The sequence below is a fragment of the Ptychodera flava genome, chromosome 22 (assembly GCF_041260155.1).
Source record: "Ptychodera flava strain L36383 chromosome 22, AS_Pfla_20210202, whole genome shotgun sequence".
In the NCBI taxonomy this organism is placed as follows: domain Eukaryota; kingdom Metazoa; phylum Hemichordata; class Enteropneusta; family Ptychoderidae; genus Ptychodera; species Ptychodera flava.
This window is the reverse complement of record NC_091949.1, coordinates 24,151,308-24,177,770: the sequence shown is the minus strand read 5'-3', so window position 1 is coordinate 24,177,770 and position 26,463 is coordinate 24,151,308. Positions and strand designations below refer to the sequence as shown.

The window sequence follows — 26,463 nt, the reverse complement described above, 5'->3', positions numbered from 1 at the left end:
CTGTACCTTAGTGTTGCAATACTTAGTTACTCAATGACTGCTTGCACCAGGGTTAAGTCAAGACACGCTGGGACAATAGATTTCACCGTGCTTCTCTGTTTAAACGCGGTAGTTCACTCCTGAGCCCGAGTTACGCTTTTGCCCATTAGACGTTTGCCTAATCTAATCGGTGACGTGCGGGCGGAGTAAAGAGTCAATGGTTTAGGGTATAGATACGGTCTCACGTAGACAGAGTAAAGTGTGAAACTAATCGAGTTGCAAGCATGACGCACGACTCGCCAAGTCGAATACAAAATACTCAGGCTTTGATGAAATTATGGAGAAATTTAAGCCAATAGCTCGTATGTAAATCATATGCTAAATATGTATATGCTCTGTTCTGCACCTTGTCGCTGAAATATTATGTTAAGCCACAGAGTAATATCATACACAGTCTATCATATTACTCTGTGGTTAAGCAGCGTAATTGTCCCCTCTCTGTTTTACAATTGGAAAACGAATTTACGAATGACCGCGTGTCCGTCTGTTATTAGCAAATAACGCCAAGGTTAGGGGATAGAGGTACACGAACTCGTTCGTCTGTTTGTCTGTCCGTGTTAAAGAAAGTGAAAATCTGCACAGAAGCTCAACCGATATGCAACGATACTAGATCGTTGATCGTCAGAGGGGAAAACTGACAAGTAAAAACAGAAAAGAAGAACTATATGCGCGTGTAGGAAAAAAGGTCAAAGTACGCGATATATTTAAATCAAAATATAATTTTAAAATGTACGAAGGAAAAGTTCGATTAGATTTTGATCGGTTCTAATTAATTTGACCGAGTGTTATTCTTTTCATATTGAGGTAAAAAAACATAATTTTTCTGAACATGTATTTTACCCTGCATGCCAGTATTTGCAAAGCCAGTGTCGCATCGATTGAAACAAATATTTCTACATCAATATGAGAAAAGCCCACATCACAGTCGTTGGAAGTGTCTGACAGTCAATGATACATATTTCAAGATGTTTCTATAACTGACACCAGTATTTTGATATAATGTATTCGAATCTGACTGAGATCATTATGCGGAATCGTGGCATAACATGTAAAGTTAAATGATTCATCGAGAGTTAATGAGTTAAGTGACAGACAGCGAGACCAGATCACTGGCTAGCTATCGACAGTTGTCGCGGTAGATGATTGGTAGAAAGCGGGAGCGCTAATTTCTACATCAAAAGTAACGTAAAAATAACACTTGGAGTATGTCAGCTTTGTTTTGGTGAGCTCTGCACTGTAGATGTTGTGCACAGAGACATCCGCTACCATGGGCGATGAATCCTCCATCGCCGTTGATACCGTCAGCTTTATCACCGAACATCGCATCGTTGACAGTCTTCTGTGACCGTTCCGCGGACGTCGACTTTGGTTATGGATCGCGTCGCATAGTCGAACACAATCAACCCATGATAAACAAAACCGCAAGCGAATAAACACTCAACATAAACGCCCGTCCTCCTGAAATTCGCCCACCGCTTCGATGAAACCCCCCAGCTGGGCCGCTAATTTACTAAATGAAAATATGTACCTTTGGATAAACCTACGAATTAATTTCACTAACAAGTAATGCAATTACATGCCTGAGTGCGTCGCTATGAATAAACTCAGTAATCGAGGCCCCTGTCCTTTCGAGATGTATTTAATCTTTGAATACCCCAAATTAAGGGATCCATATAGAAAGAAAGTGTGGTTTTACGGAAAGAAATGCACATCGTGACGGGATACGGCATGACATGTATCGACAGTCTCTTTTTTTACAATCCGGATATAAGGTACAATGGAGTGAGCGACTACTGGGCCGGAGTCACGTGAGACTGAAGTGAACTTGACCTGGAAGAACAATGCAGGATACAAATAAAAATTAGCAACTACTTTTTCAGGAGACTTGTTCATAATCACAACATGTCACTAAATCGGTGTAAATGTGAATTTTAATGCAAATTCCTCTCAATTTTTCTGTTTTCTGCTACGTGGTTATCTTTCTGCATGTTACTCCTGTCTGTCTGTCTGTCTGTCTGTCTGTCTGTCTGTCTGTCTGTCTGTCTATCTGTCTGTCTGTCTGTCTGCCTGCCTGCCTGTCTGTCTGTCTGTCTGTCTGTCTGTCTGTGTGTGTGTGTGTATGTATGTATGTATGTATGTATGTATGTATGTATGTATGTATGTATGTATGTATGTATGTATGTATGTATGTATGTATGTATGTATGTGTGTATGTATATATGTATGTATGTATGTATGTATGTATGTATGTATGTATGTATGTATGTATGTATGTATGTATGTATGTATGTATGTATGTATGTATGTATGTATGTATGTATGTATGTATGTATGTATGTATGTATGTGTGTATATATGTATGTATGTATGTATGTATGTATGTCTCAGTTTCCATATACCTAACTACCTGCCCCACTTTCCTGCCCCTCTTTCTAAACTCTTTCTCTCTCTCCCTCTCTCTCTCGAAAACTCTCAAACTTTCAACTGTCTCAAATTCTCAAATACTGTAAAGAGTCAATCTGCTGCTTCACTGATCCAATAGATATGATATCTATTGGATCTTTGAGTGAATTCGCAGATGATAATAAGAAAACAGATAACGTGAAGTTATCCATACCACTGGTAACACACCTGTTTTAATACCAAGAGCTAAAACGGGCAAAAGTATACAAACGCCCTACCCCAAAATGAGAACGGTCAAAAAAACGCTGCAAGAAAGCATTATGTGTTTAATACATTCAGCGAGTAACGACAATGATGGCGAGGGGAAAACTGGAACAGCATCCTCTGATTAATTAATCGTTCATTTGACAACCCCAACCGAAAGAAGAGCAAGTATTTGAGCAGAAATCAAGAACACGTGACATCCTGCACACAGTGCAGACACCGGTATTAAGAAATAGCTATTTACATTGTCCAGTGGCGTAACCTTTGCCTTGAAATAAACTATAGTGCATCTTTTACTGAGTGCACTCTAAGTTATTACAAAATATTGTTGAGGAAGCATTGCACGCAAAGACTTACTGCTCTCCGCCGCTGTGTCGACAATTAATAATGTATAGACTTAAGAAGTCTCGAATATATATGTAGATATTGATGAAAATTGAACCACTCGCATGGAACAAAATTACGACGGAAAAAGTCCTAGAAATGAATAGCCTTTGAAAAAAAAACCTCCAGCGTGACAGTTAATTAAGTCTAAGTGATGATTAACAGGCAATTTCCATTGTCTTTAACATGTTCTTTTTCAATACTTAATAAAGTTAATAGGGCAATGGAGGGGGATATTGACAGACGCCAACCGGAAAGTTCCCGGTTCGAAAAATATAATTAGATGATTAATTATTAAACTGCAGGTCACTAATTTAATTCTGCCATTATTTTCTTTGTTGCGGTACATGGACCGGCGAACCCAATATTTATAGGTTCCGCATAATGAAATTTGAGCAATTTATATAGACATACACAATTGTTTTCAGACATATAACACTCGCTGAATGACCAGGAGTAATGCATTGCGAAAAAAGTGAGGAGCATTCAGAGAAAAGGATATCGGTTTTGTTCATCAGCGGTATTAAGGGAAAAAATATTTCGAATAAGCCTACAGGGCCAAAACAGTCTAATTGGCTGGTAGATTTTAAGCTTGAGATCACAGGGATTATGTTTAATTAATTTCCTAATAACTGCCCAATGATTATTTCTAATTTAGCCACTGAATCGAATCCAGGTCAAAGTTGACTCAACTTTATGGATCCCACCAGCAACTCGGGTGAGCAAACGATGAGTTGATTTCATAGTCATATAAAGATGTCCAATTTCAGTACAAAGGCGGAATGATTCCAAACCGTCTCGAAATGGTTTGGAAACAGATTTTACTACTGAAAGTACCTCACGCTCCACACAAGCTAATTTGTGCCTATGTTACGATGGATGTGTGGTGCGTATCCATTGTTTCCTCGGCGAAGAAGCGACAATTTTCCACAAACGCCGAGATTGTTGATCAAATTTTGTCAATTATATTTGTTAGTTATCGAACATAACAGCAGAAGTGGGACTTATTTTTTTCACATTCGCTCCTCTCCCTCTTACCGCGTAATGATACAAAACCAAATGTCGCCGACTTATGGATTGTGACCACATTACACGAGTATTTGAGATACATCCGCCGGGAGACGGATACGCATGCTGGCGAGTTACGCCGAAGGAGGAGCTTACGCGGAAAACTGCATTTTATATCCCTTTTTGACACTTCATTTTTTCCAGTTTGCAACCAGAAGCCTGGGAAACGTCACAAAGCCATGCGGTGGTCCACTTCAGCGTGACGCGATACTTTAATTATTTGTGTAAAAAAGCGGTGACGTCAGGTAGGTACACTCGATGCTATAGGCATGCCTGCTCTTCATTGTCACTAGGAAGCAAAGATGTTTTTTCTTTAGCAGCGAATATTTTAATATTTACAACATTCATTCCATCACTGAGCTGTAAATTATGACGTCGTTTTTTTTGTAGACACTATAAATTTGTTGTGCGTGTGTCCGAAACCGTTTCAAGGCTGCATGGGTTGTTCGGTAACGTTTCGGGTTCACCTCGGGTTCGTATTGTCGTTCATTGTTGACAATTACAAAGTTACAGGTATAAATAATGGCGAAGCGGCAATATCATCCATCGGCGTTTTTTTAATGCACACGGTCGAGTTTAACATACTCATACTAAATTACAAAATTCCCTGAACTGCAGGCGAAGTTCCTATATGATTGGTTTCTTTCTTGGTCTTGCTCCCAGAAACGACCCCACTGAGAGGTTGTGTGGATTTAGGGTAATTGGGAAAATTCTTGCGACGGATCTGGCAACTGCACAGTGGCGGTGGAAAAAAACGATTGCATGATTGATGAGAAAACAAACTATGTGATGAAATATTGGGTTGAGATCACACAGTTACCGTGTTCATAGGAAACCATTGGGGCAAGGTCAGCGTGTTGTATTACCAAGGGCATTTAATTTTATTTCAAAAGTGATAAATATTTTATGAACGGATCCTCTCCACTCGGCTGACTACATACACAATGGGTAAAGGATGTCAGTTGTTAATTCCGGTATAACCATTTTAAGTCCATTTTCACGAATGATCTTTTGTTCAGTTTCATAAAAATCAGTTCTTTGCGCTCTTCTAGAGGCTGTATGCACTGCGACTATTTACAAAGAATTGATATGTGGGTCAAATTTGACACCGAGATATGTTCATCGTGAGAACAGCTTTTCGTTGGTTGTAAATATATACATGTCGACTGGGCACGAAATCTTTTCACACAAATGCCGTCACAACCATAAATTCTTGAAGTAAATTTTTTGGTGAAACAATGTCACCGTGAAAACAATATGAAAATATATTTTGATGACGACAGTGCTGTGAGTTTAGCAGATCTGCAACAAAACTGAGAGAGGGACTCTCGCTTCACGCCATTTTAACCCGACGAGGCGAGATTTTATCCGAAAACCACGTTGAAAGCAACCGTGTTCCGTGACAAGCGGCTTATGAGGGTGCTGACTGGGCGAACCACACTTATAATGAAATAGCAGGCGTCCGCCCCGACCTCGCAGAGACTGGAATAATCCGATAAAATGATGCGATGTGAAATTGGGACACGCTTAAGATGGGGATAATCCCGTAAAGTGGAGTGCTTGCAGTAATTATACGTGTAGACTCCAATGAGCTCATGCAAACAGAGATCGGCACGGTATCTGTGACATTTTGTACTCTCCATCTGTCGAGTTGAAATCTACAACCGCCCAATTTCAGCGATAGTTGCGATCACTTCCCTTTGTTATGCGAGCTCGTAACCGGGCTAAATTTACTTCGCGTTCAACCATTTCCAGATTTAGCGATTATTTCCTGGTTTTCAAACGGACCCTTTTGTACCGAATCTCTGATTTCACAGTTGCAGCACATTTCCTTCGTTTTATCGGTCCATGGGGATTGATATTATGGTAAAATACGGTACCTTACCTGCGGATGACATCAGAGCACCCTACGCTGTCATCCTTAAGAAGAATGTGAACGGAGAATTCTGAAATTAAATTCACTGAAGTAATTAAAAAATATTATATATGAGCTTTAAAACACTGTCAAGAGCAGGTAATTTTAACAGAGTACATGGACGTTAGTCATAAACACTTAAATTTAAGAACGTATGATTGATAGAATAAGTGAAAAAGTTTATGTATCATCTTGCTTAAGGATACGAGTATACAGTCCCTTTTGAGACTGTGAGACAAATATTGAACGTCTGGGCGCCTTGAAACAAATCTCGCTGTAGGTGACTTGGGATAGGGCCAAGAACAGTCAACCACCCAACAAACAAACAAATGCGCACGCCGTTGTCATGTGTACGTCGTACGTAACCCCTTACATTTTCTAAACCCTCCTCAGCCTGCTAAAGGTTTGTGTGGCTCTCCCCCGAAGCGTAAAACGAAGAGTCTCGAAGGAAGACGTCAGGGGCTGAATCTTCTCCAAGATGTTCTGTTATCACTTTCCGATGCCTTCTAACTACTCGCTGTGCGGGCCAAGTATCACCGGAGGGTCCACCCTACCAGCGTCGACACTCTGTAAGTATACGCCAACACATGCACACACACACACACACACACACACACACACGCACACACACACACACACCACGCACATAAGCTATCTCAGCTGCGATCTTAAATAATTTTGAAAAGTTTCCTCACATTGAGTGTAGCTATGCGAACACGTTGTCTCTCAACCAACCGAGAGTGAATGTGTATTTCCTCCAACCTATAAAAAGTTGCCACGAGATATTGAATTCGTGGCGTAACGTAAAGCAACATGTTAGTGTTACGACCTTCAAATATACATCACCTTGCACTAGCTTCTCACTTTGCAATTTAAATTAATTTAAACTTCATGAGAGAAATTCGATATACCAATAAAAATACTAATAATCTTCATAAAAAATTTCAATTTTGAGACGAGGTGCTGGCTAAATGTCAGTTATTGAGGTATTTCGTTTGACGTAACTAGACCGTTCCATCCAGTTTCCTGATTTTTTTCCTCAATTCCTTACATGAAATTAGAGCCAAATTGACCGAATAAGTGAATTTTTCCCGACCTAACTGATTTTACGCCGACACACACATAAATTGGAGGTTGACATCGTGCATGCTGTAAGCCTGAGGTCACCTGAGTTCGTTAACGGTAGACGCTTCCCGCTGCGATACTTCAACGCACATCGTACAGCTCAGACTGCTACTGAACAGACGGACCGTGATGTCGTATCGACGGTATCGTCGTTAAAAGGTTGATAAATCGCCCGGTTTTTTTCGCTGACGCTTTCTGTCGCTCCATAGGAGTTTGACACCTTTTTGCTCGCCGTTGGTGTCCTCTCTAGCATGGAACGGGGTCAATCAGCACACGACACGAAGCCCTCGACTTGCAGCCGAGTCCTTGGTAATGCAATACCAAATAATGGCGGGTCAGTTTACTTTTGAAAATTGAGGCATATAAATCAATTAGGACGGATAATGAAATGATTGTGGACTATTAATCCATATTGGATTAAACTCCGGATTATATGACGCGCGGTAAATTTGATTTGCGCGGGCAAATTGCCGCGAATTTGACGAGTTAGTGCCGAAGTGATATGCTGTGGACCTATCGCTGAGTCGGTTCTTTTCGCTCGCCTCTGCTTACTTCAATTTAGCACTTGCCCGTCTGGAAGCAAAAAGAGCCAACAAAATTAGACCAGGCCAGGTCTTTGGTATGTTTCGTTCACCTGAGAATCACATTTCCAGTCGTTAACGTTTTGTATATTCGAAAGAGCGGATGTTTTTGTGCCTACTCAGAATCGCTGTCAGTCGTCATGAGCGGCGCAGGCTTCTCGAAGTCAGAGCTCTAATGCCAATTAGCCGCCAGAATTTCACCGAGAAACCCGATGTAAATGAAACCAGATGCAGTAGCCATGTACAAGCAAGGATACGCAGCAAAGGGTACATGTAAATGCAATTTCATAACTTCTGTTATGTGAATATCATTTCTTCAACGAAATTACTCGTGGCCCTAATATCATTATCTCGCTGAGCGGGTAACACTTTTTACTGCGTTTATTGTTTGCCTATCGACCACGCGATTGTCAAACGTCCAGACCTCGACTAATTGTGGTTACTAATAATTAAATGTGACCACAAGTGCAGAAATTACAGTAAATTAATAAGCAATTCTGTGAGTAAACAGCAATGGTTATGTAGGCCGCCGAGTCAATTGAATGTGATGTGGATTTCATTACAGTACAGAGAAGACAGTCGTGACGACGTTGTTGTGGGAGCTAATTATATCTGACGTGCGTGGCTTTGCTTTTGCTTGTTCTCTGATTGACAGATTTCACAGGAGAATTGCCAGTGAAATAAGTGGCGAGTGATCGATATTTACTGAAACACACGGTGGAAATCACATATCAAACTTATGTGACTACAAACACGTCATAATTGTGGGCATGATGATGTTTAAGTCTGCCCTGCTGTTGGAACTTACGGTGGTACGATCTTGTATCTCCGAAGGGTGGCGCTCTGGTTCAAGATTGAAAAACAGTCGACCCCTTCGATGCATAGTTGTTAATACGATCCGCGGAACCCTTCGTCTTCATAATGCCTTATTCGATAGCAGTCAGCAAGAACAGGGAAATACAGCGTCAAACCACAGTCTCCCCACACATCAGGACTGTAGCCAAGCGGTTTCCGACGTAAAGCGCGCACAATATTGATGAGTTATATAGCTTAATGTGTGACACAAAACGGACTGTACGAGATTTCATTGCAGTTTATTTATGGCGTTTGTCGCGAACTCTAGCCGGTAGCCGATAGTGTCTTTAGCGCTTATTTAGGGCTTTGTGATTTGGTCATTTGAGAGGTCAAAGGGGTGAGAATTTTCGCGTTGGGACATTCTATGGGTTTGCTCAAAAAGCGAGAAGAGTATGCTAGTATATCATTACTGTCGCGATAATTTCAACGGCCCAGACAAAGATGGTTTACTTACAGTCTACAGTACAATTCTGTCGAGTCAGCACTTCTGACTTAAATGCTCTGATCCGACTGCAATCTAGGAAAATGAAAACGCTGACAGTTTTGTTAAGGTCGAACGCATTACAGAAATTAAAGTTTTACATTTTCGCTCATACTTTGGCCAAAGAATCTTTAAACATTTTTTTATTCATGATCAAGAATTAAAATCAAAGATATTTGGACGATAGTAGTGAGTACAAATTTAACGGTATTTGAAATTCAAAATGGCCTCCATTGATATTTGTCAACTCTCAGTGTAGGAACAAGTTAAATGTTTGATTTTAATATAAACAAGAAAATTAAAAGCTAGTGATAAGCTAGGTTTTGTTTACACTTTTCAAAATGAGTACAAGAAGATGCTGAGTAGGAGAGAATTGTTAGATCTTGAGAATTTGCAAAAATGTGCGTCGAGGCCTTTGTAGCCAAAATCGAGAAAATCGAGATATACTTTGCTCTGTATTTGACTGTGCCTTGACCAAAAGGAGAGATCACCAAAGCTATGATTTTTAGTCCAAACTTTCGCAGAAAATGTTTCGCTATCTTGCCGACAGAGAAATTACCTCATCTACACAGAGCAAAGATATGACAACTGAACTAAAATTTGCCACGACGTGGCCGGGGTATCTACTTGGATGCAGGTATTAATGATTTAACGTCTGTTTACCTTGTTCCCTCGACAAATGTTTTCTACCGAGATGCATCTCTTCACCAAATAAAAATGAACCTTCGCTTTTGTGATTTGTATTTCTGTAAAAAGGAAGCTACAGTAAGGTTTAGTATATGGCCTTGTAAATTGGAACAGTGTGTCAGATGTGCGGAGATTTTTTTAACACATATGAAATACAACAGCACAATCACCGATCACCATTTAAAACAAAAATTTTACCACAACAAATAAAATGTTGAGGAAAGGTCGGAAACGAGGCTATACAATAGATGGACTTGAATCCTATTTGTGATCATTTCTACCGCAGTTAGACGAAATGAAAGAGACGTCACCACTGAAAAGCGATATTCTTGTCGTAAATTCAATATGATTTTCACAAAGGCTGTCTCAATATACCAGCTGAGTTATCGGAAACCCCAGTTCTACTGATTGCCGGAGGCTGAGCTCGGCGACACCACGTGACCTTTTTGGGCCACAGTATGCCAAAATCTTTGTGAAATTCACTCTAAAGTTCATGAGAGAAAAAGTTCATTCTGATTAACGTGTTGGTTAATTCTGCGGCGGAATCGGAGAACATTTCCCGTGGACGTCATCTGATGGCGGCCGTGCTGGAAAACTGAACGGCATTCAGTACGATTCCGATTTAATTTCAAGTTGGTAAGACGAGGATTGGGATGACGTGCGCCGGTGTGTTTGATCGTCTCGTTTTCACACCCATCGAATAAATGAAATTACTGATGGTCTCGACAAATTGAATTAATTTCTTTCAATTTCCCCCCTGGCATAAAATTGCTTCTCGGTCAAATTTAAGGAAGCGGGGTTAAGGAATGAGAAAAGAAATTGCCGTCGCTTTATTTATAGCGTAAGACAATTTCTGAAGATGGGGCAAATTTTGAGTAATTTCGTAGCGAGAGACGAGATGAAGTGCTACGATTTTTCTTGTGGAAATTAGAAGAAAGCAATTTTATTTTAATCAAATTTCTGAAGAAAAATACAGTGATTTGAGTGGGGGATATTTTGTCTGGGGTTCTTATATCTAATGACAATATGCCTCCGTGCTGTGAATTCAAATTTTGCCCACGCGTGTTGGTACTTGGACACACTTGACCCGTTCAAGTCGGTGTTTCTTGTAAATTCGATGCAAGCTTCGCAGTCCTGTCTTCTCATAGTCGACTCTCTCTACTTGTTCAAAAAAGGAAGCCGTTGAATGGTTTTAATCGGACCCACCGTCCCGCGTTGTTTTATTTTCACTCGTCTTTTTTGAATTTTCCCAAGACAATATGTCCGCTCTAAAAGGATATATATATAACAATTTTAAGAGATCGTCTTTGATGCTTCGCCCATTTACGATTATCTAGACTCAAAGTTGTACTAACAATTGGCACGGTTGCACGAGATACTAAATATATTTGAAAAGTATTTAGAGCGAAAAAGATAATTTAGCTTTGTTGTTTCACCGGATGTGTTAGAAGAACCATTGGACTGACAGACCCAGTTGCTGTTACTTTTAATGGCTTTTTCACAATTTTTGCTTTAAAATACAGTTTCTTGTTCTACTTCTCAAAACATGTTGAGGCGTGCAGTGTTTATCCTGTAAACTCAGCCTGTGCATGTTGAGACCGCATTGTTATTGTTGACAAATGAATTCTGGTCCGGACTGGAATTCAAATGTAAACAATAACAGCGCATTTTGCACGTAGAGACGCTGTGTTGACAAGCTAATTAGTGTTTCAACATGCCCCTGGGGAGTGAGACAAGAACTTCCAATCGAAATATAAAACAAGAAAAGTGAAAATATCAAAAGTTACGGCTACCGGCCATTTAAATGCACTACCGATGTACATTTTTTGACGATCACGTATCTGACACTCCGATGTGTGAAAGTATTAGAATTCCAATCACGTTACGCTGACAACACCGTGCAGACGAATAACGGCGGCAGCTGGTGGAGGATCTAAAATGTGTTGACGTTCGTCAAACCTGTTGAAAATTACCCCTAGGGGAGTGGTCGCTATTTGACACGGGATGTCACGGCACACCAGGGTGGCCAATAATTCCGAGTGATTCGCCTCGTAAGTAGGGGCTGGCGATCATTAGAATGAGCCAGGGTACCTGCACAACGACACTCAATGGGTAGATTTATAGAGAGTGTTGAAATACCTTCGTTCAACGCACTCACTCTGTCTGACGGAAGACAAAGTTATTCCTGGGTTATAAACTCTTTAATTAGGTAACGCTTCTGCCGATAGGTCAACGGCGGAAATGTACGTCAGAGGGACAGTGTGAAAGTAAAAATATCACGTTTTTATATATTACAATTATGGAGCCATAGATTTTTATCAAGTTTCAATCTGGGACAGATCTTGCGTATGTGTTCTGTCTATGAGGCAAGGCAAAGATGTTAAAAACTAAAACACCCAAACGATTGTTTAAGAATTGTAAACACGATCAAATAGTTCAAAATACCGCCAGAACGCAGATATATCTTAAAGTGTAAATAAGAACACAATTATCTATGCATGATCTGCATGCCGACAATAAAATTGCTTTGTATTTGCCTAAAGGGACAAAGTCGGCCATTTTTGTCATGAATTTGTTTGATACGAGATTGTTTGACATGTTTAAAAGAATGAATGGGTGACCACGCATATATTAGACCCTGGTTTTATACACGATGAATGAAACCATCGCGAAAATAAATAAATGGTCATGACTATTTATTCATTCTGGCGATGGTTTCATTTATCATGTCTAAAACCGGGTTCAAATACCTGCATGGTCACCCATTCATTCAGTATCTTTCAACATGTCAAACAATATAAGTAGTATCTCGTATCAAACAAAATTCATGAAAAATGGCCGATCTTGTCCCTTTAAAAAAGCTTGCCTCGTTCTGGGCATCACAAGAATCCCATATAAGAGCAATGACCTATTAAACAATTCGGGGAACTTAATGGCATAATTTTTAGACTTGTTGATGAAGCAATTTTAAACTAAATCAACCTCGTTGGCAGTGTATTCAATTTAATAATGTTGATATGCCTGTCTGTCTGTCTATCTGTCTGTCAGACTGTCTGTCTATCTATCTGCCGTCTCTCAATAGCTTTTTCTCTTTCTCCTGTAGATTCGGCGTTGCCATACGGAAATGAATTCGACGACACTTTTTTCCGACGAAAGCAGCGAAGAAATCGGACAACGTTCACGACGCAACAGGTAAAAAAATCTCAAGCAGACCGCCCTATAGAGAGAATGCGATGTATGTTAGCACTGAGAAAAACAGCCGGATCGTATTTGGTGTTTTCTTGTGTGGTCAGTCAGACCTTTGTATGTTTCTTTGGTATTACAATGCTTTCGTCACTTATGTTTCTAGTTTAAGATGTATTTGGCAGTAATTTTAATCACCTGACATTCTTACAGCTCTCAGTCTGCACATGTTCTCCCTGTGCAGTGTAAAACCTTTCTGACTCAACATCCGATATGAAATACCACAATCAGCTTTTTTGGGGAAAAATCATTTCTTCTTGTGAGTTTTTACTCTCAAATCACGCAGCTCAAGTAGGAAATCGCCAAGGTCAAGGAGAACATACTTGCTGCATCGATCTTGAACGTTTATGGTATGACGGTTTAGAATTCTCTTGAGAGATTTCTGCGAATCATAAAACACAAAAACAAAAACAAAAAAAGAAAAGAAAAAAAGCACATCAGTAAAGAGTCATAAATATAAAAAATCGTGCATATAAAATACTTTCACCCTATTATATACCGAACAGTACGACTTTTTGGGGAGACAAATTTATCTACAGCTTTCAAAGGGAGTTCATTACATTCAAACCGACGTATACTGTCGATAATCGGTCACACAAAGACACGTACAAAATCAAACACGATAGGATGTCCAAGTTTGGTATCGAAATCGTCACCGTACACGATACAAGTCGCAATTTCACGCTAAGTGTTTATAACCTCGATTATCAGTCCCTGACATGTGTGTGTGTTTTGCGGACATTGAAATCCGCCACCTTTCATATTTCAGCCCCTTGTCGGATCGCCCGGCGGCAATTGGACGGAAGCGCGTCTGTAATTGACCGATCACAACAAGTGCGATGAGCTACGACCGGTCGGAAGTACGACGGGGCGCGCGGGCGCCTTAGTAAAGTACAACTCGCTTCAAAAATTTTCTGGCTGAATAAGATATTGGAAGTCAGATTATAGCCTGCAAAAAGAAACAGAACTTTTTTTGCATAAGCCGTGCGTTCACAAGTCTGTATTTGTCGGCTTCGCTCTACCGATGCCTCAGGAACTGACAAAAGCAAAGGTCTTGTGCACGTGAACAGGAAATGTCAAATAGTTTGCCAGTCAATTCCTACCTCCTTCCTGCAGCCATTTTGTCGGGACTATCACTATTTGATGAGGTGCTTTATTCCGCGCTGCTTTCCGCGGAGAATCGATTTTTTTACGGCCATTTCTACAAATTATTGATCGTATTTTCTCCTCGCTCGGAATTCTCAGAAAAGAAGAGTGATTTTTGGTATAGTTTCATATGTGGAGGGTTGAGGGGGCCTGAAAATGTGTACAGCGAATGATTCCCGGATTGCGATCGTTAATCCTGGCATGACTCTATCGCGAAATCCGATCATGCAACTGTCATTAATAAATCATGGGATATGGCAGAGACGGCGACCTGTACGTCCATTTATTGTCATCCATGGAGGCATCATTAAAACTGGATGTTTTATATCGGAATTAACCCTAATAATTCCGGGGCACGTTTGCCAGCTTAGAGAGAGCTAACGTTGTTTTTACACCTCCACGTCGTGTCAAAAGCTTTCCTTTGACATAAATCATCTTCAAACGAGGAAGATACAAATATTGGTTTATTACCCGCAGCGCGTTACATCATGGAATCACTGCCCATAAATTTGGGAGCAAGTGTCAGGCCTCGACTATTCTACTGTGACAAAATACATTTTAACCTCCTTAGGAACGGCTTGTTTATGAGATGTCCAAAATTTGATTTCCCAGAATGGAGTGCATGTGTGAACTGTGTACGTATATCAGCTCCGTTATTGTTTCATGGCTAATAGATATGCAGTTTTTTCTCTCCCTTATCTGACGTGCCTCGTTTTGGAATTTAACAATGTATACTAAATGAAGGGGGGACGCACAATGTGAAACAATATAGATCAATTTACGAATCCGTGGTCCCTTATGGCTGTCGTATAAGGTCGAAATCACGAAATTCTGTCTAATTTTTAAAACCTCTCCAATCTTTTGAGAGAAGTCGTTTCCCCGAGTGGAAGAGCGCGATGAGCGTGTCAATTAAAGAAGTGCGGGCAGATGTAAACTGACAGACGTGGCGCGTGACTTCAACGCGTCTCACTGAGCTCTGCGTCAAGCATATTTTTCTTCCGTTTGTCTTTGCTTATGATTCGTTGTTACGGTCATATATGGTTTATAAAGGGGTGTTATGAGTTCTATACCAATGGAAAGTCTCAGTATATGTTTTTTCCGATCTCACTCATAAATAGGAAGCCTTTAGAGGTTCAAAATATAAAACAACTGAACTATATTGCGAATATTTCACGTACAGGAGGATCTCGCAAACGAGTTCACACACAACAAAGCGTGCGCGAGCATGTCGACGCGTGCACGAACGCGCTAATATGATGTTCTCGCGTTCTGTCTCTTCACCATTAATTTAAAAGCCAAGATATGTTAGTTTGATCAATTTTGTTAACATACTCCTTTTTTTGTTCACTTATCAGCTCAAAGAACTTGAAGCTGCCTTTGCCAGGACACATTATCCCGACGTCTTCACGAGAGAGGATCTTGCGATGAAAATAAACTTGACTGAAGCCAGAGTGCAGGTAAACGGGAACACGATTGATTATTCTACGACGCTTTCGCAAAAAATTATTTATGTAACAATACCAGCGATTAAATATTTACCAGAGAAAACCAGTTCATGTACCCCAATTACGTCTTTCGATTTCGGCTTAGACCGAGGGACCGCCTCTGTAACCGACACCCATGATTTGAAATCAGTGGCCGTTTCCCATGATATGGCAATTCTATAGTCGGGGCGCCATGTTGGATCAAAAATGCATTACGGCGTGGTGGCCGCTGTCTCCCTTGGGGACGGGACGACACAGGTGCAGCAAGCTGATAAGATAATTGAGTTTAGATAATCAAATAAACATGTTATACGATTAGGCTGAACATTTCACTCAATTATCAAGCATTTGCAAATAAATTTAGTTAGCTTAGGGTAATACAATGTGAGCCAGTTTGATCCGTGCTGGAAACTGAAGTCAGCAACATAGACAATTTCCCGCGGCTTTGTAAACGAAGGCGCAGGATAGCTGAGACGTGCGCAGTCAAATCTGCTGACCCGAGTGTCAATCTAACTCAAGTAGTCAAGTAGTCTGATGACGTTAATCACAGAGCATTCAAGGATTACGCTCAGAATTTTCCGGCAATCACCAGGGTGGGTCCTTCGGTCGCCATTGCAGATAAACCCGGCCAAGAGTCCGCAGCCTGGTACGCTGGGAGTCCCCATGAGACTTAAAGTTCATCTGTTACAAAATTAGGCCACCACCAGGGAATCTTCGATGCGAAAATAATGCTTTTTGGCGGGAAAGACGTTTCAGAAATTGGAAACGATAATGTGCTGTTGCGAATTTTAAATCAAACGATATGATGCGCTAAGCCTTGATATGATATACTTTGATGCACGTCATACTGTTGTGCCACCAAAAGTAGTGAAACGGTGTCGTTCATACAGAACGCTAACATATTGATATCGTAAAACAAGCTCGGGAAGACAGTCAGGCAGACAGTCATACAGTCAGAAACAGACAGACAGACAGACAGACAGACAAACAGACATAGACCGACAGCGACTCAAAACATGCAGTACTTGATGCCATGTTGTGTGTGAACGCATAGATGTCTGATCTCATAGTGTTTTACTCTCTATGTGTCGATGCTCATACAGGCCGAACAAAGGGTGGACGGCCTCTTATCGCATATAATCAAGTACGTCTGCGTGATGAAGTCCCGAGACATCTTCTCAAGAAAAAGAAACTCAACGTATCATGCGAAAACTCGCAATCAGCGGAGGCGGTTCCAATTTTCAACTTCATAAAATGTGCAAGTGCTTTTCATTAGTATTAAGTGGCTCAGAACAGTAAACGGTTCATAAAGTCGCCCCCATTCGTTATTGGGAATTATAGATATGGCAATTATGCAAAATAACCGGCACAGAAAAGTTCTGTGTAATTTCCCAGTGATGCTAAATCAACCTGGGGACCGTCAAGACAGTTACGAGAAATTTAGATCGTCGAGTTACCGAGACCGTTATTTCTTTCGATGACAAGAGAATGCTTTCTGGTCGATTCAATTAGCGTGTTTGCATAAGTAATAGAAGGTTTATTAATTCAATTACAGTCACTGTCCTCGGCTAGATGCACAGTCTTTCAGCGAATCGTTTTATGACGCCGTGTCTGAAGAATTCTAAATCCGCCCGTTGTATTATCAGCAAGGGGTTGATATCTGCTCAGCACGATGTTGTATTGGTGGCCATTTTTTCAAGTATATACAAGTTATGATGTAACAGACAATGGCAAATATTAAGCAATGAAGAAAATAGACAAAAAGAAAGAAACTTTAACCACAGACACGATTGATTGATTGATTGATTTGTGATCGTGATTATGTTCCGGCGTGACACTTAAACAGATAACTCATGTGGAATGTGTGATACATACAATACATTGTTTAACGAGACCGTTATATCGCACACCTCAATCTCAAACTACAAGTACATCTGATAAGAGGAGTTCAAGTTCATATCGAGGCCCGAGCATTCAGTGACTGAAATAACGTACGTGAAGATGAAATGAATGTGACGTGCAGGTGATATGATTGAGTCGTCGATTCAGTGAAAATAACATCCGTAGCATTGAAACGTTGCAACAATTGCACAACAACAATAATTTAAACTATAAAAACACCCCCTCATACTTATCGGCAACAGCAACAGTAACGAGAATAAATGAAGTACATTGAACGGAATTCCATTTCTACTAAGTGTACTCAAATATCGTCTCAAGGCAAAAAGTCAAAATTTCAAGTTAAAAATAAATCGAAAGCCACCAATCTCAATTGTGGCATAGATACATTTGTAGCAAATTGGGTATTAATGGGCTATTGATAATTACTTTTTGCACTTATCACTTCAGATAAAGTCCTTGATTAAGAGTTTACGAGTTGACTAAAGTTTGTCGATAGCGACAAATCGACTTGACGTTTGAATGCCGTACAACAATACATGTAAACAAAACCAACATCGCATTAAGTTCACCAGCCTAGGGAATATAATTTGTCAGAAATAGAAAAAAAAAACATAGGATTACGGTAACAGCTGAAGCTAGATTCGAACTTTAAACTACTTTGCATTCAGTTCGTTTGAATATCTGTTCGACTTGTATTTGACCATTTGGCTGTCCCACAACGTCATTTAAGTTCTGACCAGCCAGACCAAACATTATTAATTGATCATATGATGGATGGCGTTACTTGTGTATACATATCATATCTGCCGTATCACAAACTACTTGGGTATTTTACCACCATTGCCAATTGTCTCCTGCCTCTTTTAACAAATATGGTAGAAATTTTTGGTTTTTGGAAAGTTTTACGTTTTCTAAAGGATGTTCATCACTCTTGCAATCAGTATACGTCACTGTTTTATGGAAGCAGATTTCACCGTTTTTCCGAGTCACTGTTAATAAACTTTCTGAAAAGGTGGGTTGAATGACGCCTCTGAACGTCGCCAAAACCTAGTGTTTTACGTTTTGAGGGAGAGGGAGTTTAGGGTCGGCCTTATTTAGACGAGAACTGGTCAAAATACATACATACATTACATACAATAACTTAGCTGAGTGTCATACACCACTGGAGACTCTCTCCCGTTTTAGTGACGTCATTAATTTCAAGCTGTTTTCAGCTGAAGTGAAACGTATTGAACGATAATTAAGTTTGAAAAGAGTGGAGAAAAGGCAGCGAGTTTCTTTCTTGAAAAATAACAGAGGAATGAGTGAAAGACGAACGTGTAAAAATCTTTCTGCCAGTGTAAAGTTCTACCTATTTGGTGAACACTTAGCAAGACAACGTTGGCGTAGCCTAATTACCTTTTGAAATATATTAACAACTGTACATAATGTTCATATATGGAATACAAAGTCAAACGTGTTCTGCGCAATGTCAGAAAAGAGTAAAGTGTCGACAGTAGTCGAAAGATTTGAAGTAACTAACCATCAATGGGTCAGAATCATCTTCATTTCGGATCATACAAACGGTATATCATTGTCTTTAAAGATTATTGCAACTCAACGGTCAGCATAAATTCACTGCCTGTTATGATTTTTGACACGTAATAAAAAAAGGACGGACAGACAAGCCCGTTCCCCTATCAAAATATTTTGACGCAAATCTGTTACCCTCCTCCGAATAAAAACTTGAACCTGCAAGACAGTACGTATTTTCAAGACGGGAAAAATTCTGTTTATTATCACTGATTGAAAAAAGATCTTCAATTTACAAAGGGCACTGACTATCGCTCGTTGTGAATCATCCGGCTTGCAAGGTTTACTCAGAGCGCGGTAATTTGCCGCCTCACAGGCGCAATCTTCACTCTCCGCTATCTGTCCACATTTACGACTATTATTAAATCTTGTTGACATACAGAATTTAATAAAGATGTCGTGCCGCCAGCAATTGACATTTGCCGACTTTTCAATGATTTCACTATTATTTTACTGTACACAGTAATTTGTAGGTTAAACTAGTGTAATGAAATTGTTCTCGAATGTCAGATTGGACGCTCTCGTCACAACTAATTTCCAGTCGTTTAACTTATTCATCGCCGTGCTCTTCCCGCCAAAACTTCGCATGAAAATTGACTGTTCGCTTCATGTAGCCGTTCAATTTACGCCATCTTTGAAATTGAGTTCCAGCTTGAGTTCTGGCTTTTCCCTCAATTATTTTCTTCGAAAATACTCCTTTTATTCTGACATTCTCGCCGTGGCGGCCGAGTTCAAACGACTGCTGAAGTTGTCGTCGTTGTACTCTGAGCTCAAAATTCAATTTACGTATTTAAATTAGGTTTGACCCCGTCTGGAGATTCGATTTGTATCTCCTCCAATATAATATCGCTATAATGCATAGCCCTGACGATGTCGCAATGTATTTGGAACAGAGCAAAGCCAATTAGCTAAAATAATTGATTGACAATTACTCCTTGGGCAAATCGTATTCGCGTGAATAGAAAACGTCAAGAAATTCTGAGCGTTTGAAGTGATAATACAATTGAGAAGGGAAGCTTCTTGGTCAAAGCGAAACATCGATACAAATAAAGACATGTCAGTGTCTTGTGAAGCATCCGTTGGAAAGTTAAGAAAACCAAATAATCCAAGTGAGATTATTGAGATAATGACGTCACAACTTGTCCCGTACTTTGAAGACAAAGCCGCCGTGATTTCCAAAAGTAACAAATCTAGCTTTTGCTCATAGCCTATTGATGGTTCCTATTGATGGTATAAACATTTTGTTTATCATCTAATTCGAATAAGGCAAGTATAAAATATTAACTCTTTGAGTGCTGTAATTTTTTACCACAAAAATTTTGGCGCAACATTTTATTATTTTTTATGAATTTTTCTTCAATTTATTTGACAATTTTGGATGAAATAGATACCACATTTTATTGGCTACAGTTTTGCATCAAAATTTTGGCAAAAATTTGAAAAAAATTACTAGAGTAAATTTTATTGAGGTGGCAAAAATTGACTTTTGCTCTCAAAGAGTTAAAGGCTGTGAAAACTGCAATACTGCCATTTTCTATAGTATTCCTGGTACAAGAGAGAAGTTATATTGCGATGTCGCTATGATTTCAGCATTTATCAAAAGTGCTTTTTTGATAAATCCATTGTTCTGAAAATCGTTCGCTTTTGTGGAAAACGATTGCTTTCCTTATTATTTTAGTCCTTGGCGAGGGGTGTACAAGATGTGTGTGCTAGCAACTACCCCCCGTCTCCGGCCGATCTACAAGATCACTTAAAAGCGGCGAGCGTTATGTCAAATAAAAAAATCCCAGATTATTGAATGGTTTTGTGTTTAGAAAATGAGAGAGCGAGTGTGAAAACTTTTCATCTTTGCGAAATCATTACACACACATACCACAGCCAAGAGATCCAAGCAACGCGGAATTGACAGCGTACAGAACGATGTCATGTCGGTAAGGGGCATCAGCCTGTACGTACCTTTTATACGGGAGAGTGGTCAGCTATATCTAAGAGTTCTTTTTAAAAAAATAACCAGTGTTTTGCGGAGAGCAAACAAGAAAAGAAACCAACCAAACAACTATGCTTCCATTGACTGCTGTGTGTATACTTTGTCGAAACAAAAGTCTCTCAGGGAAATATCCTTAGAGTAGCATGCGCCTCGAAATGAAAGACTTAAACGTTTGCGAAAACTTATTCCTCATTGAAATTTTCAACCGTTTTTACAAAATCAAGAATTAAAAACAGCGGTCACTGTGCAAATTTTGGGACTAGAAAAACATGTCACCGAACATTTACCGATATTTGATACTCAATATGGCCGTCATTCTTGTGTTAACTCCATGGAAAATGTATAATTTTCGATTTTCAAAAACATAAAATATAAACATTTTTCTTACATAACGAGCTTTAAAATGAGCCCCCACAATTGGTATACCAGAAAAGTACTGTGAAAAGTTGAGAGTCCAAATATCTGTTCCCTGGGCGTATTTTACCAAAAGCGCAAACATCTTAAAGAAAATACATCCACACCCTCCCTAACGGTAAAAATACTGACCAAAGTATAACACACTGAAGTCTGACTCTTCCAAACTGAGAATTGTGTCAGCAGTCGAACTTGAGTGAACATACAAGTTCATCTATGTGTGAAACTTTACATGATGACTATACTAAAAGCGTTTGATTGAACCATTTTTCATTGTAATGGGTGGGACTTTTTACAAAGAACTTGGACACAAGAGTGTTGGGGTGGAGCGATTCCCTAATAAATATTCAAACTGATATATTATGCAATTTCTGTGAGTTTGCGTAATCACCTGTAGTACCTCGGACACTAAATACTCCCTTTTTGGACAAAGACCATTCACTTCTACGTTTGAGAGAGAAACTGCAATTTCAATTTCAAGGTATATAACACTGTAAATCCTTTGTTGGACTAATTTTGAAGATTCTGAACAAATAGTGTTTGATCTATCATTTTTGACAATGCACCTTTGTAAACTTTCTTATGGAATTAAGTCGACGTATGCAGACATTTGAAATTCAGAGTATTCCTTCATTTATTTGGTTCTGAATTATTTTATAAATATTCAACGCAGAAAGTACTCTTTGTGAAACATCAGGGGATTTGAATTCTGAAAGGAGGGGAACTAAATTGAAACCTATAAAGTTATGATGGTGATAGAAATATTCTTGTCGTCTCAAGGGCTTGGGAGCCCGAGTAACGAAACATCTTTTCGCTTTACGTGCCAAGGTGTGGTTTCAAAATAGACGTGCCAAATGGAGGAAGACGGGAAAAGACAAACGAGATCAGCCGGAAAACGGCGAACAAGGGGCCGAAGAACAACCGAACGAACACGAAGAAGAAGCTGGGGAGACACTGGTGTGCGACCAAAACTCATTTGGCACAGCGGGCGACGAACAGAGCAATGACCAACACAGTCCCGAAAGGGGCGGGAATTCCACGGGACAACAAACAGACATTCCTGGTGCGGATTCTGACGAGAGCGCTACGTCCCCGCTTGGCGAAGGCGGAATGCAGACTCTGAACGCCTTGGAATCACAACATCAAAACGAGGAACCCACAACACGGTACTACAGATTATTTACCTCTTCTCTCAACGTCAAATTTACCGCGGAATGCAAACATTAGTTTTAACCATCGATTTTGCCCTTGAGATGTAAATGTTGGTATTTATCCGTCGCAATGCTGAGCTACTGTTTTCAATATTATGAAGTGAACGTCAGTGATCGAGGTAGCTTTTTCAGAAGCTTGTCCGATAACATTTTAAAATCTTCATTTTATTAATTACAGATTGATACAAGTTTCATCTTTGGGTTTGTTTTTTGAAGAGATCTTTACATTTTACGAAAGAACTAATTATGTCTCACAGAAAGTTTGTCGAGTTCCTCGTCCAAAGATTCTGAAAGTTTGAGTTGAAGGTGACTCTCCATTGTCAAAGGTCATTTTAGAATTGTGCGTTGATATAAATTCCATCATACGTTGCTCCACAGATCTCCGAGTCCGATGGCAGAGAACCAAAGTTTCGACAGACCTGGAGAAAGAGAAGTTGTTAGTGACACGGACGAACCGAGCAGTAGTATTTGGAAAACACAGTCAGGAAACGAATTCCGAATAATCAACCCATTGCATGGAGGTAGGTTCTTTGTGCATGAAAACATATGGAATTCACATATCGATCTGTAGATAGATGGATGGATAGATAGATAGATAGATAAATAGATAGCTATCTAGATAGATATAGATAGATAGATTGATAGATAGATAGATAGATAGATAGATAGATAGATAGATAGATAGATAGATAGACAGACAGACAGACAGACAGACAGATAGATTGATAGATAGCTAGATAGATAGATAGATAGATAGATAGATAGACAGACAAAGATATAGATAGGTAGATAGAAAGATAGATGTATACATAGATACATACATACAGACAGACATACAGACAGACAGACATACAGACAGACAGATAGACATCCATTTATTCACTCGATGAGTATAAATTAACTATCAAAGCTGTATACATATTCCATGACTGCTTACCATGCATAATCTTGAGCTGTCAAATTAACATTTGACCAGGCTACAGATAAAGATTAGTGGGCACAAACGTTTGAATACGAACCTAGGTTTCCTGAGGCCCTCAAGCTTTGTACGCTATCCCTAAGCCCAGGTAACCCTTACGTCTCCTTATATTAGGTTATTAGTGATCAAAGCTGTTAAGCTGTTTCCGCTAATCTTTACTCTTGCCCACCAGCGGGATTAAAGCTAAATAAAAGCTTCCTTGGGCACCGTACAATCCGTTTTACTCAACTCGAAAAAACGGTCACCTGAAATTCTTGGGTGGGGGGAGGAATGGAGGCGAATGGGTTCGTGTTATCATAACTTTTTTGCGCTGAAAAGCACTGTCAGTAATGTGGTCGTTAGGGACCTTCAATTTGTCGATATAGTTACCAATAATTCACCGTGAACGGTGAAAATTAGTACACTCATCGCAAACGTGTAGCGAGTGTTGCTTCATGGAGAGTTGTATCAAATACACTTATATAATGGCGGCGTCTTTGGCCCATCTTTGCTGAAACATCAGTGTTCAATAGAGCACGAGTATGGTGAGTAACGTTCTAAAGTTTCTTTACCACCGAACATATCTACCCAAGTTTTATACGAGACTGGATAAGATAAACAACTCCTTTTGGCGCCATTTTTTTCTTACAGCTACGACGTCGATGAACAGTTGTAGTGATCCGGAATGCAATTGTACTTTTGTAGCACCCTATTCATCTCCACACGTTCCTGTATACCAGCGGTCTTCAAGCGTCGCTCAACTCAGGCAAAGGGCCAAGGAATACACAAAGGCTCTGATGTACTCACTGACGCCGAGTGCTCGCTATCCTCATCCTTCTTCAGCGTCATAAGGAGCGCACCAATCAACGTGCCCGTAAGAAACTTTCACCTTGCGTACTGGGAAGGATTAGCCAATGAATTTTCTCGTTCTAAGAACTCCTGATGTACGGAAGACAGAACGAATCAAGCCCTTCGTATCATTGCCTTTAAGGTGTAGAAACAGCATGTAGGAACAAAAGTACTTGGTGGATGCGCTAAATAACTAGCATACAGTAATTATCATTAAAAATCGTTCCAAATTTTGAAATCACACTACTTTTTTCAATTTTAGATAAAGTATGATTTTGTAAAATTGCAAAAGGTAAGTGTCTTACGTATAGCAAACGCCCACAAACTATCGGGAAACAATGGCACTGTCGCCGGTAAAATTAGAGTAGTTATGCTTGAGATGCATAGCTGCTGTAGGGACTTTGCCAGCGGTCCATTTTGTGTCACTTAAGGCCTTGAGCCGAGCACGTGGTCACAGAAAAACGTAGTGAAAGTAGAATACATATCAAAGGGTGTGTTTTGAAAACCCCATACCACCCGTTTTGCGGCTATTTTCAGAGTATAGCTTGAGTTGAATCATTTTAAACTATCGAAAAAATCAAATCAAATATTTTCACCGCATTGAATTGAAAAAATGTAGAGCTAATACAACGATAGACTGCCAGTATATATATATATATATATATATATATATATAGATAGATAGATAGATAGATAGATAGATAGATAGATAGATATATATCGAGTTCTCATATCTCAAAAATTGAACTATGACCCCTGAGTTTTGTACTGATTGTGTGAAATGAGGTTTAAAGTTCAGAAAGTTCCCTTACAGAAAGTTTGGGCAGAAATTTAAAACAATCAGTTTCGAATTGCACACAATCTTAAAGAAACATTATCTCTTTTACATCAAGTAATGTATTCAAATATAACTTATAATATTCTAGGAAGTTCAACAAATAAGTCAGGTCTTTGTAAATCATTCAACTAAAGTGTAAATGAAATATATTAAGATATTCTGTTTCTAAAATTTATGGTATTTATATTTAAGATGCACACATCAATATCTCAGCATTTTGTATGATACAGTATATACGTTTCCGCATTTTGCTGTTATCAGATTTTTTTATTGAAATGTCTTTGCCAATTTTTGTAACAGTTTAGCCTCTTGCTCGTCCAAACGACTGCAAGACGCACATCAATGTAAGTCAAAAGAACAATCCATTATATTTTTAAACGATTTATTAAAAATGGATGCATTGTTGTCGACTCCCCCTACAACAAACTGGCACGAAAAATTGGCTTTTTAAAAGTCAGAGCTACACATACGTCAACAATGTGCCGAAAGAGAACGATTCAAGTCTGCATATTTGGTCAACGAAACGAAAATGGAAAGTAGTTCAACTACCTTATCGCTAATTTTGTGATGTTGCTTAGCGACAGTACTGAAGAACACTGGCTACGCTGAGCCATAGTACTATTTGGCATTGTGCTAGGGATGTACTCTGTCTATTTCATGTATGATACAGGACACCCTAAGACAGGTAGACTTCTATAGAAGGGAAATTTCGGCCTACTGATCGTCAGACTGGTGAGCCAATTTTATGTGTATACACCAGGCCAAGTCCACTTCATGATAGAAATAAGCGCTTGTCTGGGGCGCCTTTACAAGTAAATAAAGACAAACCGCCCCCTAAAACAATTTTGAATTATTCTGTAGCTCAATCAATGTCAGTCTTTCCCATAAACATCACTGTCCTACCTATTTCTGTAAAGCCTGTCACATCGGACCATGTATATGAACGGGTTACAAACTTATACCTGAAACAACTGGTACAGAGAAATACAATTCTGAACATTTCTGATGTCGCAGCACGTGGGGGAAAAAATTGAAAAGTCACCTGACAAGAAAAAAC

The 26,463-nt window shown here is 39.6% G+C and overlaps 1 protein-coding gene across 1 annotated transcript; it reads left to right on the top strand.

Moving 5' to 3' along the window:
- Nucleotides 1-4,302: 4,302 nt before the first annotated feature.
- LOC139123007 (paired mesoderm homeobox protein 2B-like) lies at nucleotides 4,303-25,138 on the top strand. Its single transcript, XM_070688947.1, has 7 exons — nucleotides 4,303-4,403; nucleotides 6,467-6,642; nucleotides 12,906-12,994; nucleotides 15,547-15,648; nucleotides 22,379-22,716; nucleotides 23,140-23,282; nucleotides 24,371-25,138. Exons 2-7 carry the CDS (start codon nucleotides 6,552-6,554, stop codon nucleotides 24,568-24,570), a joined length of 963 nt encoding a protein of 320 aa, XP_070545048.1. The 5' UTR covers nucleotides 4,303-4,403; nucleotides 6,467-6,551; the 3' UTR covers nucleotides 24,571-25,138.
- Nucleotides 25,139-26,463: the final 1,325 nt, after the last annotated feature.